General features: G+C 40.3%; 1 protein-coding gene across 4 annotated transcripts in view; it reads left to right on the forward strand.

Moving 5' to 3' along the window:
• The window catches only part of dync2h1 (dynein cytoplasmic 2 heavy chain 1), a 125,034-nt gene extending 109,157 nt beyond the window's left edge, over positions 1-15,877 (forward strand). For all 4 annotated transcript variants that reach the window (XM_076892392.1, XM_076892391.1, XM_076892394.1 and 1 more), the window contains 5 exons: positions 6,359-6,448; positions 12,016-12,125; positions 12,278-12,359; positions 13,461-13,577; positions 15,197-15,877. In XM_076892392.1, the coding sequence (XP_076748507.1) occupies positions 6,359-6,448; positions 12,016-12,125; positions 12,278-12,359; positions 13,461-13,577; positions 15,197-15,358 (561 nt within the window). In that variant the 3' untranslated portion in view covers positions 15,359-15,877. The remainder of the gene's footprint in view (positions 1-6,358; positions 6,449-12,015; positions 12,126-12,277; positions 12,360-13,460; positions 13,578-15,196) is intronic.
• The last annotated feature ends 2,105 nt before the right edge of the window (positions 15,878-17,982 follow it).

A 17,982-nucleotide genomic window follows, 5' to 3' on the forward strand; every position in this document is an offset into this window, starting at 1 on the left:
TGCATTAATTTAATAACATGGTTAGCCTACTCAACGTAAATTACACACGAACAACATTAAGCTACTCACGCAGAGAAGAACGGGTGCTGCTGCCATCATCATCGTCCGTCATCATTTCTGCTACACTGGCAGGGCTAGGGGCCAGGACTCTCCTCTTCGTGTTTTTGGGGGATGTTGCATAACAGGCAACCCACCCGCAGTAGATGTGCTCGGTGTGAGGTCTCGCAGCAAGCTATCATACGGTGCATTTCTGGGCTTTTAAAAAAAACGCTATGTGTCGCCAGGTGTTTCATCGGATTTGAGGTGTTACCTCCTTTGACAGTATCACAGTATCAGCTTAAAGCACTTGTTGCAGGCTGCTGAGTTTGCATATTTTGCTGTGAAGTACAACCAGACTTTTGACCGCTTCGCCTTGGACATTTTTAATCTGTAGCTCTGCTCTAAAAGAACGTACGTACCTGGGCCCGCCTACTATCCTCGGAAACGTAAAATGATTGGCTAGAAGTGTATCACAGCTCAGGAAAAAAAAGCACCGAAATAAAGCACCGAAATGTGCGCTGCTTTTCGGTCTGGTTACTACCGTTTATGTCAGAACTGGTGCCATCATGGCACCGGACACCGGTACCCATCCCTAGTGTTCGTACTTGCTGATGACCACTATGCATTGGTTTATTACCACCTTGCTGGTACTGACCCTCTTAATTGCTATTGAAACAAGAAGGGTCTACTTCGTTTTCCACACGTCTTCTACATTTTGGGTAGTTTGTTTGTTTTAATAAATGTCACTGTGTAATGTGTAATGCTTTGTAGTTCATCTCAGGTTATGTGTACCTTATAAGACCTACTAAAGACTGGACTTTTTATCATGTTCTGATATTTAAAATCTATTCCGAATTTCAAAATAATAAAATATGTTAGTGGTTTAAAAATATATGTAATTACAATTAAGTCAGTTATCAATGGGAACTGTACAAATGTATAAAATAAAACAAAGCCATTTGTTTTATAATTTATAATTATATCTCTAATATACATCTAATTTATATCTCAATTATAATTCGGTATCACAGAAAACCCCAAAACACTGTCCATCAGCTTTTAGCACACTATGGTCTAAATAAAAACTTTTTTTTTAAAGTCTGATTTCCACTTTTAAGTGTTTAACCTTTAACATTATTTACATTGTTTTCCTAAAAGATCATACCTTGTCGTCCATTTTAACTGACCTATGTAACTCCTCAGTGCTGTATATGAAACAGATGCAATCACAGTTTTTACACAAGTTTTATAAGAGTTCTGTTCAGCCTATTCTGAGCCTTTTCCTTTATGGCCTGTCTAAAGATTTAATTTCTGTAATATGCATAATCAAGATACTGTGTTTTACCTTTTTGTTAAAGACAGAAATGCATTTTGTTAGCTGTATAGATCAGGAGAATTTTTTCAGTGTCATAACTTTTTATCATAGCTTTTTTTCTTTTTTTATATTAAAAAAAGATCATTAATTTTGACCCACAATATTGTTTGAAGCTCTCTGATGTGAAGCTTCTCCCAGAGAGGGAGCATTGCTTGACAATTAAATCAGAGTTTTGCCAAAAAAGATATTGCCTAGAGTATAAAAAGGTTGTTGAACCATAGAAAAAGCAGCAGCAGCTGTTATGTTTCCTGCTGCACATTTTGCAGAAACACAAAATTCTCGGCATACATCGAATTTACTGGCAGCTAAATTTTTTAACAAACACCTGATGACTTCTGTGACCCTAGCTGGCAGTATTTTTACATCACTGACAAGAAGCCCCTGAGTGAATTGGCCTAAATGCGATTCTCCCTGCAATGCTACAGTACGTGACTATAATATTTGGTTCTAACATTATTTTAAACCTCAGTATTTTAAAGAAACTTTATCACTGTCCAAGCAGTAAGTAATTACGTATGTACAGCTTCAGTTATTTATGACTATATAAAGCCAAGGTTTCCAGGGGGGCAAACTAAACAGACAATGATATTCTTCCCTCACACCAAAAGTTCAAGGCAGTTGGCTGTCCTCCATGTGCCTGACTGAGGAGTTTTTCTGTCTCACTGTGGCCAGGTTTGGTGCTGAGAAAATCACTGTTTTGGGGGGGGGGGGGGGGGGTGTTTGTTTGTTTTTCTTTTCTTTTTGTTAAAGTTCTTATGTTGCGACTGGGCACTACTACTACTACAAATGTCACTGAAAATTGAACCAAACAGAAGCATTTTTACACAAGCAGAAAATTAAAATATGAGATCAGATATAGCACTGGTAAAATAAAAGCGGGTGCTTCTTAAGGTAAGGCCTTGAATTTGTATTACACATTCAATTTTTTAAATATTACTGGAAAAAATCCTAATTACATACAACAGATACACAGTTAAGTGAGCATTTAGTGTCTTTTATAACAAAACAGAATATGAATTAGATTGGAGTCTTTACAGGAAATACTGTTGCATACAATGAGCAGATCACATGGATTAATGCCATTTTGCATTTGGGCTTCTATTATAACCGACTGTTACTAATTAACCCCATTTAAATCAGAGAAGGTTAGAATGAGCTGATGATGCGATTTATGCATTTGAAAAATGCTCCATTTATGGTTGTGATAATGTAAAAGTGTAGCAGACACAGTTCTGAGGGGATCAGCTCTGCTGCCCTTTCTCTCAGCTGTGCAGTAAAAAAATAATTACATGATTGGAAAGAACCCAAACTACCTACTTTCTGATGGGGGGCTTGGGTTGTATGAGAGTCATAAGCAGTGCTGCAAGACAGAAAAAGTGTTACCCCTACCTTCATTTGGTAGAAAGAGCATGATTATCAGGACATGGTGACCGATGAGGAAATGGCTTTTTGATTAAAGGTGAAGTAATCTCTGGTATCAGTTAGATTTTCAGTACCACTTGTAGTAATTCGCAGGCCAATACTAATAATCATCATAGTAGCTTGGGTTTGTAACCAAAAAGTAGTTATTCAACATATTATCAACACATACAGTGGGGCAAAAAAGTATTTAGTCAGCCACCGATTGTGCAAGTTCCCCCACTTAAAATGATGACAGAGGTCAGTAATTTGCACCAGAGGTACACTTCAACTGTGAGAGACAGAATGTGAAAAAAATATCCATGAATCCACATGGTAGGATTTGTAAAGAATTTATTCGTAAATCAGGGTGGAAAATAAGTATTTGGTCAATAACAAAAATACAACTCAATACTTTGTAACATAACCTTTGTTGGCAATAACAGAGGTCAAACGTTTACTATAGGTCTTTACCAGGTTTGCACACACAGTAGCTGGTATTTTGGCCCATTCCTCCATGCAGATCTTCTCGAGAGCAGTGATGTTTTGGGGCTGTCGCCGAGCAACACGGACTTTCAACTCCCGCCACAGATTTTCTATGGGGTTGAGGTCTGGAGACTGGCTAGGCCACTCCAGGACTTTCAAATGCTTCTTACAACAACTCCTTTGTTGCCCGGGCGGTGTGTTTTGGATCATTGTCATGTTGGAAGACCCAGCCTCGTTTCATCTTCAAAGTTCTCACTGATGGAAGGAGGTTTTGGCTCAAAATCTCACGATACATGGCCCCATTCATTCTGTCCTTAACACGGATCAGTCGTCCTGTCCCCTTGGCAGAAAAACAGCCCCATAGCATGATGTTTCCACCCCCATGCTTCACAGTAGGTATGGTGTTCTTGGGATGCAACTCAGTATTCTTCTTCCTCCAAACACGACGAGTTGAGTTTATACCAAAAAGTTCTACTTTGGTTTCATCTGACCACATGACATTCTCCCAATCCTCTGCTGCATCATCCATGTGCTCTCTGGCAAACTTCAGACGGGCCTGGACATGCACTGGCTTCAGCAGCGGAACACGTCTGGCACTGCGGGATTTGATTCCCTGCCGTTGTAGTGTGTTACTGATGGTGACCTTTGTTACTTTGGTCCCAGCTCTCTGCAGGTCATTCACCAGGTCCCCCCGTGTGGTTCTGGGATCTTTGCTCACCGTTCTCATGATCATTTTGACCCCACGGGATGAGATCTTGCGTGGAGCCCCAGATCGAGGGAGATTATCAGTGGTCTTGTATGTCTTCCATTTTCTGATGATTGCTCCCACAGTTGATTTTTTTCACACCAAGCTGCTTGCCTATTGTAGATTCACTCTTCCCAGTCTGGTGCAGGTCTACAATACTTTTCCTGGTGTCCTTCGAAAGCTCTTTGGTCTTGGCCATGGCGGAGTTTGGAGTCTGACTGTTTGAGGCTGTGGACAGGTGTCTTTTATACAGATGATGAGTTCAAACAGGTGCCATTCATACAGGTAACGAGTGGGGGACAGAAAAGCTTCTTACAGAAGACGTTACAGGTCTGTGAGAGCCAGAGATTTTCCTTGTTTGAGGTGACCAAATACTTATTTTCCACCCTGATTTACGAATAAATTCTTTACAAATCCTACCATGTGAATTCATGGATTTTTTTTTCACATTCTGTCTCTCACAGTTGAAGTGTACCTCTGGTGCAAATTACTGACCTCTGTCATCATTTTAAGTGGGGGAACTTGCACAATCGGTGGCTGACTAAATACTTTTTTGCCCCACTGTACATCGATCAGGCATGACATTAAGACCACTTACAGCTGACGTGATTAAGACAGATTTTCTCTTCATTATGGCACCTGTTAGTGGGCGGGATATATCAGTCGGGGTGCTTATGCTGACCCATATCCACTGCTGAAAGCCCCAGCAATGGCACATAAGTATCAGAACTAGACCATGGAGAAACGGAAGAAGTTGGCCTGGTCTGATGCATATCATGTGCATGACCCGGGTGTGTGTTCACTGCTCGCTTGGGGAGGAGGCACCAGGATGCAGAAAAAAGGAAAGCCAGCAGAGGCAGTTTGCTGCTTTGGGCAATGTTCTGGTAGGAAATCTTGGCTCCTGCCACCTACCTAAGCATTGTTGCAGACCTTGTACACACTTTCATTAACATATCAGGTAATCCCTGATGGCTGTGGCCTCTTTCAGCAGGATAATGTGGCATGCCACAAAGCAAAAATGGATCAGGAATGGTTTGAAGAGCACAACAACAACAAGTATGAGGTGCAGACTTGGCCTCTGAATTCCCCAGATTTCAATCAATTGAGCATCCAGGATTCAATTGAGTAAAAGGGGTGCCAATACAATATTAGGTAGGTGGTTATGATGTTATGTCTGATCGGTGTATATTGATTGCACTCCTGTATACATTTGGTTTGTGTCTCTGTTTTCTGCCACCCTTATCTTGTTAAAAAATAATAATTAAAACAGCATTTTACACTTATTTGTACCCCACAAATGGCAGTGACTTAACTTAAACCAGCACGTTTTTCCTCCTAAGACACTTCAGTGCAACACACACACATACATACACACACCCATCCCCGCAGCAGGAGAGTGAGTGAGTGAATGGTTGACTTGCAGCTGAGAGACATGCAAAGTCTCTTTTATTTCCATTATGGCTTTCATGCCTAAATACCACCAAATTCTCAATTCTCAGCCTCCTGCTGTGCATGTTTGTGCATGTGTGTGTGAGTCAAATCTTTGATCTCTGTTTAACGGTAACATACACGGCCTAACGTGTTCAGGAGTTAACATTCTTCTCTTGAGAAAGCTTTCCTTTCCCAACCCTGCAAACATTTTACATTTGTCTGTGACTTCCAAATTAAGACATTACAGATATTGCTGCACAGACAAGACTGTCTGTGGATCTGCAACAGTTACTTACATCAGGAGACAGACAGACAGTACTGTTTATGAACACAAGAGTATTTTTCACTTGTAAAGTTTAAGTTAGCATTGTAACAAGTCACAAATATATTCAGTATTTTTACAATATATAAAATAGTGCCTGAGATTTATCTCAGTATCACCCAGCTGTAACTGTTTTTGCATGTCATGACAGAAATTGAGGATGTCACCAGTGACATCACAGAAACTTAAATATAGATTGCATTTTAGCTGGACCACAGTGAGGATGTAGCTGGGCGCAGCGTGCCCTTCAGTGACTTACACATATTGTTAAATTTGTATTTTGAATCGTGTCAAGGCAACTCGACAGGGGCTGATGTTGCTGCAGTCCTCCTGCAGATTAACTGTGGCTTGGCTGCCAGCATGGTTAGGAGAAGGACATAGAGGCAGGTTCACATAGTGGCAGAGTAAACCTGCAGAGTACCCCTGTTTTGTTTTTGTTTGTTTTGTTTTTTAAAAAACATGGTTTACATCACTCTTTTGCTTATACTCATTTTTGTGATTTTTGCTTTTATTATTGCTTGCATTGACCTTTATTCTCTGTGCTTGTTTCCTCTTGTCTCAGTGTCCTTTAACATGGCAGAATAAATGGGAGGGACCAGAGGAGCCAATGCAGTACCTCAGAGCAGTCGTAACACGGGCCCTCGCCATACAGGTAACACGTGATGGATGGTATAGCAAAAAGACATAATCTGCTGTCTTTCTTTAGGAACCTGCTTTTCACCACAGTCACAAAAAGAATATTTATAAAAAGCAGACAAACATCTATTAACATGCTATGCAATACATGACAAATATAGTGCATTCTTCGTGCGTGGGTTCTCTCCAGATACTCTGGTTTCCTCCCACAGTCCAAAGACATGGAGTTAGTATAATTGAAAACCCTAAATTGCCCCGTGTGAATGTGAGTGCGAATAGTTGTGTGTGTCTATATGTTAACCCTGTGACAGACTGACGACCTGTACTAGATGTACCCTGCCTCTCGCTCTAAGACAGCTGGAATAGCCTCCAGCACCCCCACAACCCTGAAAAGGATAAAAGGAAGAGAATGGATGGATGGAAAAGTGCAAATGTTTTGAGGCTTAATGCTACAATGGGAAATGGGTGCCGAAATATATGGAAAATCAGTACATAAGGCAAAAAAAAAGAGTTGGCACAAAGCTCAGTATTTGTTATGGCCACCTTTATTCTGTAACACAGCCTGAACACCTTTAGGCAGGCTTTCTTGTAATTTCTTTAAGTAGTCTTCTGGAATAGGTCTCCAGGCTTCTTGAAGGATATTCAAAGCTCTTCTTTGGATGTTGGCTTCCTTTTGTTCTCTTCTCTATAAAGATGATTCCACACTGCTTCAATAATGTTCAAGTCGGTATTCTGGGAATGCCAGTCCATCACTGATAGTGTTCTACTGTGTGTTTCTACTCTCCAGGTATGTTTTTACTACACTGGCAGTGTGTTTGGGATCATTATCATGCTTGAAAATTTAAACTGTTGCCAATCAGACGCTTTCCAGATAGTATTGCATGGTGGTTCATTATCTGATAGTACTTTGCAGTGTTGATAATTACATAAAATTTTGGCAAGATCCCAAACCCCACTGGCTGAAATACAGCCACATGTCAGAGCTTCAATCATGTATTATAAATGGCTATATACACTCACTGTTGTCCAAATTTCTAATTTGGATCCATTACTCCAAAAGACCTATTGGCACTGATTTTCAGTCCAGTAATTTAGCATACCTAAGCATTTTCTCCCTGTTTCCCTTCCTCAAGAATGGCTCCTTGATAGCTACCCTTCCACAGAGAGCAATTCTGATGAGGCTTCAGTAGATGGATCAACTGAAGGGTCAGATGAAATAGAGGACTGTGACAGTCCTGTACTCTACTTACCCAGTTCGCTCAGGCTTTTTAACGAAACTCTATACACCGTTCCGAGATATGGCACGTTTTTGGCTAATTGTTCTTTTGGAATCACCTTGTTCGTGCAAATATATGTGTTGTCTTTTCCACTTTTGTAAATAATGTGTTGGTTCTTTGCACAGGTTTATCTCTTAATGTTAGGTGTCATTTTCTACACATGAATGAATAATAGGTCAGTATTTAAGTGGCTTGACAACCAAAAAGTAACATTTCCCTGAAAATGGTCAGGCACAAGGACTGGAGTGAAACTGAGCGTAAAAGCAGCCAATGCCCAAAGAAAAACACTGAAAGACCTTCAAAAAAATGTGAAGAACTATTGCTTGAGATCACTTTGAAAAATGAAAAGAAATTGTGGCTCCATAGAAGCAAAAGAAAAAGGCTTTGCACCTTAGTGTGTAACAGTTGTTATCATTTAGTTTTAATTATTTCTTCACGGGCTGAAATTCACAAGAGCCCACTACTATAAGAGCACCTTTGTCCTCAACAACACATGGTATTTTCTGATGGCCTGAGTTAAAAATTTAGATGGCCTTGAGAATCCTCTGTAGTGCTGCTCTCAACGGAAGGAGACTTAAGAAGTATAAGAGTTTTCTAATCAGCCTTTGAGGGATCCATTTAAATTCATCATGCATTTATCCTACCCAGAGCTTTGTCATTCAGCAGTGATGAATATTAACAGATTTCTTTTCTAAAAATTTTAATTCCAAAGGATTTAAAGAGAACCTCGCATTTCAGAGATCATAAAATATGAAGTGGAATTCCACTTTTTATAAACGGATCTCAAAACAACAAGAGGCCTTTAAGCTGAATTTGCGGTACTTTACGTTATGACATACAGGGTGGTCTAGGCAATGTGTTTATTAAAACGCTGCCAGAAAATTTCTTGTTGTTTTCAATAGGGGTACATAAATAAAAGGGGATTATTCTATAAAAGCAGGAGGTTCTGGGAAGTGTCAGCCTTAGGTTGGTGCCAGGAAATAAGGGTTCTGGCGGAAATTCCTCTCTATCTCCGCTCAACTGTGTCTGACTGTACTTCAATATGTTCTGGCAGACTAGAATGCACACATACACCCTCACGTTCAGAAATTATTTCTGTGTGGATGCATTTCATTATCTGCGTGGGCGAGCCTCCCTGCCTCTGTCTGTCTGCTGGCCTGCCTGTCTACCCATCTGTTTGCGTGTATGTCTGCCTGATACTCGATTTTTGTTTTTTCTCTTTTTTTTGCCCTGTCTTCTAGCCTCCCTGTCTACCTACACTCCATCTGTCTTAGTATGTGTCTGTCTAGAGGCTGCGCTGTCCTTAACTGTCTGTTTCTGCCCATCAGCACTGAGTGATATCTCTGTTTGCAGCATGTCTGTATTCTATTAGCTAATCAGCGCAATAAAGGCGGACTCTTCCAGAGCTGCAGCTGTGTGGAGCTGCTGAAGAATAAAAAGCCAACAGCACAGCAGTGCACCCAGACGAACAGGACGACCTTGACAGCACTCAAATGCTTGCACACATACAGTATATACGCACAAATAGCATGAGCAACATCAGCACAACTCGGTTCGCTTTATTATTAATGCACCCAAATCTTTCTTGGTGCATGCCTCGCTTTGATTATGTGTGCCCACATGCGCCCGGTTGCAAGTGTGTACTTGTGTGTATGTGAAGCTAGGATTTATGCACATTTCTTCTTGACATAAAGCTCATCTCAGTTTATCTCTAAAGCCAGTGCAGACTGATTCTGTGGTAAAAGTGAATCTATTAATAAAAGAGATTGGATCTCTATTGGACAGATAAAATGTTTGCTCATTCTGCCTCCATTTGTCAGCATTTTTCTTCAGTTGACATTAAATCTTAGAGCTGAAGCCAATCGGGCTTAAATAATCTTTTGTATTTATAAAGTTTAAAAGCACAGTGAAATCAGTTGTGCTCTGCAACATTTACCAGTAATAAAGTATTTTTGCTTGCCACACAATTTAATAATTTTTTTTATCCCTTTTTGTTGTGACACAATAGATGGCCGACATCTAATCAAAGCAGATGTTGCTGAATATAGCAGACTGCATCAACATATTGGACGGGGCTAACAAAGCTCCAAGTCCATCTGTGCAGAGTTACACAAAGAATTATGTTTAACATCACTGTTTGTCTGGGTTAAGCATTTATTTTATTTTACTGTTTTTGCACAAAACCCAAGAATCTGGGAGTGTTTCCAGGATTATTTTTAAAGTTGGGGTGGCAAATCTTAATACTTGATTATAAATACAGTTAAGAAATTGCTGTAGAAAATATTCTGCATGGTTTTTGGTCTCATGCGCAGACCTTGTACAGATATACTTTGGGAAAAGCAGCACTGCACCTTGTTTTGTATTTAATTACTCTCTTACAAAGTGCTGAAACACATACTCATTACTTAAAAGAGAAGGATAGAAATAGAAATGGCATTACATAGAAATACCTTAATCAAGTACATTAAAACTGTACCTCAGAATAGTGCTTCAGTAAATGTACACCACTAACCCTGTCCACGCGCTCATAAAATGGCGTTGGGCTTTGCGAGGTTTGTGGGCGTGCGTCTGTATGTGTATTATGTTCCCATTAGTGCATAATTGGTGTTCCAGTTTTATCAGCTTGTTGATGCGGTGATAAAAAGGTGAGGCATTAAATGGTCTATTAGCCACATTAGGCTGTGCATTTTATTCTCTCCTTTGTAACCCTTTGGCTTCACTTTACAAATACACAATAACTGAGACAAAAATTACTCTGTCCAATTTAGGAACCATTCCACTGAAAGATACATGCTGGGTCCATGTGTTTTTGGACTGTGACATTATTTATTATTTTAGCTGTTCACCAAAATGTGGTCAAGTTACAGTTACATGATGAATATGAGTTTGAATCTCAACCTTTCACCTTTTATTTAAAGGTTTGAATGAAAATATTAGCTGAAATGTTTTTCTGAACAGTTTGGTGTTTTTAGAGGTTCAATATGTAATTGGACAAATCAACATATTAATAAATACTTTGTAAAAATCCTTTTCTTTAAATGATCCCCTGAAGTGTGGCACTCGTGGCCCTCCCCAAATAATGGTTTTCCTGCTGTGTGTGTGTATGTTTTTGGCCATTACTGCTGCTCCATTCAGTTGTTGTTGATCGACTCAGACCAGGTGATTAACTCTGCAGAATATTCCGCTAATTTACTTCTCAAAACCTGATGGATTGCAACTATTTGCCCCCTTCCTGATTTCTTCATTTTCTTTCGTTTTTTTTAATTTTTTTCATATTTGTCACATTCACCTGTTTCAGATCATCACAACAAGCTTTAATTTTAGAGAAAGATGACCCAAACAAATATAAAATGCAGTTTTTAAATGAACAAAGTCCTACGCTGTGTTTATGGAAAAGTCTAATATGTTCTTTCTGTTTTGAGGCTGGTGACTGGTTTGCATCTTGTAATGAATATGCTTCTCTTTATGGTAGACCTGGATAATGATATGTCCCCTCCTGGAGACTGTCCTTCCACTCGGCTGAATGTTCTAAAGGGTTTTTTTCATAGGAAAGGACCCTGTGGTCATCTGGCACTGTTATCTTCAGTGGATGTCTAAACCTTTTTATGTTGCGGTGCTCACCGGTGTGTCCCAAATGCACTCAATTCTTGATCTGACCACTCCTAAAGTCCCTGCTACCTCTCTGTTGGATTTGTTTAGTGTATGTAGCCTGAGGACGGCCTGTTCCTCCTGCAGTGAGTGCTCCTTTGACAGCATATTTTGGATTAACCCAAACAGCTTCCACTCTTCAGCTTATATCCGGACCTCTGACCTACCTAATTTATGAAAAAATGTAGCCCACACTTGGCCATAAAACAGCTTTATAATTATGTATCCAATTACATCTGAGCCTCTGTTTATAAAGACACCTACTGTGGTTCATGCACTTTTTGTTTGTGTTTGGTTTTTTGTTCAACCCCTCCAATTAAAGCTGTGCTACACTTTAAGCCCATAGTCATTATTTAACTGAAACTAGAATAAGCTCTGGTACACACACAAAAAACCCCCCAAAAGCACATGGATCTAACTGTATGTTTTATTTTATGAGAAGCACAAGCATGTAACGTAAACACGTTTTTTAGAATTCAAATCTGTGTCGTATTTCCATGTGACATAAAACTGTGTGACGCCTTTGTGTAACAGATTTTATGCCTGCATTATGTGTTAGCTTTGAGTCTTTATTTGTAATTTGCAAAGTATTTGGCTCATTAATCTTTGCGTCTACACGTCTCTCTGTTTCTGTTTCTCTGTCTTTCTTTTCATACAGAGTTGGGTGGAACATGCAAATAGACAGGCACTCCTGTCAGACATCCTAGATCTATCTGAGCTATTTCACCCTGATACCTTTCTTAATGCTTTGAGACAGGAAACTGCCAGGTAACACACACACACACACACACACACACACACACACACACACACACACACACACACACACACACACACACACACTGGACACCTTCATAGGGGATTGAATAAGTGTATATATCAATGTTAAAAATACATATATTCATTTTGCTTTTTTTAAGGACCATGTCCTGTTCTATGGATAGTTTGGTGTTTGTTTCGTCATGGAGGAGTCCAATTGCACAAGCAAAACTACAAGTAAAGGTAAAGCCAGTCATCTACTGCTCATGCATGCAAACATCAGATCCTCACCTCCATCTACAGAAGAATACAATTGCTATAACCAAGGTACACTGGCTGAGTGATAATTATTGGAGGAGAAGACAGCAAGAATAGATACAGATGCAGGTAAGGAGGCAGGAGTTACAAGACTGAAGAAAAAGGAGAGACTGGGGGTAAAAGAAAAGCAAAGAATTAGCCATTGTGCCAGAACTCAACTCTTTAAGAAGGGTACGTTACCCAGAATTATGCCTGATTTTGGGACATGGGGATCACTCAGCTAACCCAAACTGCACTTTTGGAAATGTGCAAAGATCCCCCTGGTGTGAATAAAGCCTTTATTAGGGACAAGGCCGCTGCTGACAGCAGCCAGCTCAGGTCTCTGGTGCGTTTTGGATATATTGTGTAATTCTAATCCTTTCTGACCAAACAGAACTGTGCAGCACTCCTCTCAGTCATCAGTTATTCATTTTATGCTCTGATTTAAGGGTGATATGACTGTCTTTAATATAATACTTTGAGACAATACTTCTATTACTCTCATGCCAATAAAAATTGGCACAGTTTGACATGCGCTTAGTTAAAATACACAAAGAGAGAAGGAAAGGGTGTTGGTGCTGACAAAGAGGCTGCAGCTGCAGGGAGGGAAGGGGAAAACACTCAGACGTCTGACAGAGAAAGTGAAAGGATATAATTGTTGTGAAGCAATGAGCTCTCTCTCACACACACACACACAAACACACACACACACACACACACAATATGTAAAAACATTTTCTGGATTTGTGTCTTGCTCTCACTCTCTGGGTTTTTCTTTCCCAGATTATGGTGATATAGTACTTGTATGTGTGTGTCTGATTTGACGCCAGAGTTCCCTTTATTGTCTGTCCTACTGTGGAAAATCCCTGAGTCACTAGACTGACTTCACTTGATGTCTCTTTCATGTAGTATGTAGCATGCTAGTTAATCTGGGAAGGGCTCCCACCAGTGTTCAGCGTTTAAGTCACAGAGTAGCTGTTTTCCCGTTGTTCCATTTTCGCGTGTCTGTTTCTCTTGTTCATCTTATCATTTGCATTTTCTTTGTAGATTGGAGGTCTCCAGTTGGAGGGTTGCAGTTTTGATGGTGTCCATCTTTGTGAGAACCAGCATGATTCTCCCAGCGTGTCAGCTGTCCCTACGTGCTACATGGCCTGGGTTCCACAGGTATGCATGTGTTCTTAAAAGAGAGAACCACACTGTGCAGCACCTGACAGTAATCATCTTAAATGTTTTGTTCAAGATTTCCAAAGCCCACAGCAACGTCGTCTTTCAAAACCCAAACATGTACAGTTTAAGCTAATAAATTGTATAAAACAGAATTCTTTTTGTTTACATTTTAGGGTTTTGGCAGCAATTGTTTGCAATTTTATTTGAAAAGTGACACAAATGACTAGATCATTTTTTAAACAGTTGCCAGGTGCTCTCATGTCAGTTGACTACTCTGTTAATGAAGTACTTGTTCTTTGACCTTGGATGTTGCGTTATGGTGGAAATATGAATTTTTATCAAAATTACACAAAGTCTGGAGGACGCTCTGGGGATTTGTGCAGATGTGAGTTTTTTGCTGTTTAGGCTTCAGTCACACAGGTAGAGCCCAGCCAAATATCTGACTGATATGGCTGATATTTGCTAACATGTAACAGCTGATAAATACTAATTTAAAAAGTAATGAAGAGACGAGAGGATCGTCTTTCAACTGCGTTAGAACATTTTTCAGTGTTGATGTTGCATAGTTTGTCCAACAGAGGGCGCTATACAGCTTCAGTGTTGACATTGAGACATGTTTATTTTTAACTTGGATTGTTAATTATTTTAGTAACAATTCATAAATAACATATGAAATAAATAACATTTGTCTGTTTGCCATATTTGTAAAAGACCGAATATTAGTATTGGTCTTAAAAATCTTCTGTCAGTCCCTAAAAAGAATTAGTGGTCATCGTCGGCCTCTCTGGCTTTTTATTAGCACTATTCATGTGCAACATGTCTTTATGGTCAGTTTTTAAAACCCTTCCACGTAACTACAGCCCACAGACTCTTGGTTTGCCGGACACCAAATATATGAGTGCTCCAGAAAAGAATCGCTCTGACTAAAATTTCAGTGTGGACGTCAAGCTTAGGTTTAAGAATTGTTCATAGCGAGTCATCCAAACCATGCAGCAGCATATTAATGTCTAAACTCATGTTGTAGATGGATCGTCTCAGGTCTTCTCTTGCTGAAGTTGGGTCAGTTTTTGGCGTCTTCTTCTTACCATGTGATTGCATTTGTCTCTGCCTATCGGGGACCCGCACATGAACGTTTATTGAGGGGAAAAAAGTTAATCCTCATCCTCCTTCTTTGCTGGGCTAAGAAATGGCTAATGATGTCAGACTTAAGAGGTTGACTGGGCTCTACAGGCTGGTCTTGAGACCTTTCGACTGGTTGGCGAGTAGTTGCTGTGAGATTGGTTGCAAAGAGGCTACACTGAAATGCGATTGCTTTGATCTCTCTTTGCGACTGATTTAACCTAGAGGCAGCCAGCAAGTTCCAGCAACCACTCGCCAACTGGTCTAGGAATTCACATTTTCCCTAGTGACCAGAGTTTGCCAGGTCTTCACTGACCAATGACTGAAGTTTTATATGTTTTATCTAATCAGTTACATTGCAGTGGCAGAAAGTTGTCATTTATTTGTTATCACGTTTGTGAGATATGTCAATTTTTAATCATTTAGCATGAAACTCTGTGACTATACAGTATTTGTGCATACTTACGCTCATACACTAAATTTCTACTTCATCCTAGAACTCTGTTGCTGCCTGCACTGCAGCAGAGGAGAGTATCTGTCTGCCTCTCTATACCAGCTCTGAGAGGGTGAAGGTGGTCACGCACATCTCTCTGCCCTGTGGAGCGAACCCCAACCAGTGGATACAGTGTGGAGCTGCTCTTTTTCTCAAACAGCAGTAAGAGGACGGGATCTGGTTGTGGCGAGAGTCACAGAGAGAAAAAGGATTTTCTGTGCTCAGTATCTGACCAGGGCAACAAATAAACCAGATGGATTGTTAGCACTCTGATATGTCAGGGTAATTTTTCAGTGACGCGCATTAGCTCATAGACCAAACCTTTTAAAACACATTTGCTTTATATCATATCATTTGTATAACAGAGTACAAGGGAAAGGACCAGAGTGAAGGAAAACAGGACCAAAGAATAACTGATGCTTTCTCGGGTTGTGCTACGACACTAAAACTGAATAAAAAGCTAAAAGACAAACAGCGGTGATACTGTTAATAAACTATACATGCATTATTATTTGGATCCCAAGAAACACTACTACACTAAAACTGTCAGTAAGTCTTGCTACTTCCAGTCTCACAAGAAAATTGTGTTTATTACATATTAAAAAATGTTTTTTGCATAGGCATTGTATTCCCTGCTGTACTTTTGGACGTATTTATTCAAAATAAAGGTAAAATAAAAACCATCTTTCCTGCCTTCAATAGAATAACATTGCTAAAGTACTAAAAGAGATGTGTGTGTTTGTGCGTGGTGTTTCAGAATGGCGCTGACCCTCCGTCACATACTATTAGTAGTCAGAACTGTTTGACAGTGAACTGTACAGATCTCAGTTCACTGTGTTCTGCCTCTCCCACAGCTCTGCTGAAAGGGGCTTTACAGACATGATGCACTTCAGTGTCAGTTCTCTTTCTGTAACGCAAATACACACACATGCACAAGTTAGTCCCTAACCTCTGTGTGATTGGTTCTGAGTTGAGGTTGAACGGAGTCAGTGAAGCTGTGATGGATGGCCGCTGAGCTGCAAGTGTGGGCGTGCGATTTGGAAGGTGTGTATGGGCGCTTGTGTATGAATCCAATCATAAGCATCAAGCTTGATTGATGGCTTAATTAAGATTCCCCCCTCCCCCACTCACTTTTTCAATTTTTCTCATGCCTTTGCGCAAATGTCTGTTAATGTCAGTGTATGAAAGTGTGATCACATCTGTGTGTGTGTGTGAGGAGACGGAGAGGAGAGTTGAAATTAGGGAGGAGCGGGTATTGTGTGTGCACTGCAGTGTGACAAAATGGGAGTGAAATGGAACAGCAGGTTTAAAAAAGAGAGAGGATTGGATTTCAGCGAAACATGGCCCTCTGGGTCAGAGAGGGAGAGCGAGCGAGCGAGAGACAGACAGAAGGATGGAGGCAGAGGAGGAGAGAGGGAGGTGATGATGCAGGGACGGGAAAGAGCGAGAAAAGGGCCGTAAAACTTGGGCGAGAAAATTGAAGAGAAACAGGAAAATGAGTGTGGCTAAGGTGACAGGGTTTGGGAGGACAGGTTAAAGGGAAAGATGGATGGAGGGAGTGAGGACAAGTAGTGAGTGAGTTATGGGGAATCAACAGGGGAGGGAGAAAGTGAAACACAGGGAGCTTATAGAAAGGTTTATACCTGCTACGGTACTGGAAACACTGCCAGTTTGTCCTGTATTTCCTTAACAGCATAAAGATCTTTAATGTTTTCATTAGATTGCACTGTAACAAGTCAAAATGGGAATCTAAAGGCTGATTATTTTCTCTCTGCTCAAAAATGAGACGTTGAAATTGGATTCAAAACAGTGAGCGCTGTTTCACAACTCTTCCTCGCGTTTTGATGACTTCTAATCCTGTAGGCAGCGGTGGAAAATTAACATCAGCATTGCAGCAGAGGGGGGAGAAAAAAAAGGCTTTTGCCAAGGGCTTGTTTCCAAGGTAATGTGTTTACAGAGTTTTGTCTTTATCTCAAATTAGCATTCCAGGTTTGAGAAACTATTGTGATAAAACTCCTGCTGCGACGGTGTTCAGCAGCTGCCTTTGCAGGTTGTTTGTTTGGAGTTCTGATCACAAACCCACACGACATGAGTAATCCGGTGAAACGTCAGAGCAATGATGTAAACGCGGCACGCTGCAGATTCCTGCGATAGACAGATTTCTGATTTACCTCAGCAAAGCATTGTAATCCGCCACGTTTAGTGCGCGCATAGCATTCAAAAAACTCCCACTTTTCAATAATAATAAAAAAATCTTGGCCTTTTCTTTGCCTTTGTCTTGACCCGCCCTCCATTCTTCCCGAGCTTCCTCCATGACGTCCACAAGTGTTTGGGGATTTTCTGTGTTGTTTAAGCAACAATACAATAATGCTTATGTAAACCGTGCATATGTGAGACATAAACATTTTGTTTTCTGTCTGATAATGTCTCTAACACTTGTGGGGGGCTTTTTCGTCCAAATAAACATGAGGAAATAAACAGGAATGAACAGGACCTTGTCATTTGTTTTCCTATACTGTAAAATATACAATCAGGCCTCCTCAGATTGGAGTCAGGTTTGGTCTACGTTTAGTCTTCCTTTCACGGCGTGTCGAATGGTATTTTAACTTTTGGCATTCAGCATGCTAACCAGGCCAACATGTGTTGGCTCGCCATAAAACAAGGCTGATAAAATATCTGCTTCCCAGATTTTAAAATGTTAGAGACACTCCCTTATTGGGCACTTGCCATATTTTAATAAGCAGTACAGGACTGGAACCTTCATGGGCTTCACAATTTGATTCAGAAGTC

This window comes from Maylandia zebra, linkage group LG14, assembly GCF_041146795.1.
Source record: "Maylandia zebra isolate NMK-2024a linkage group LG14, Mzebra_GT3a, whole genome shotgun sequence".
Taxonomy (NCBI): Eukaryota; Metazoa; Chordata; class Actinopteri; order Cichliformes; family Cichlidae; genus Maylandia; species Maylandia zebra.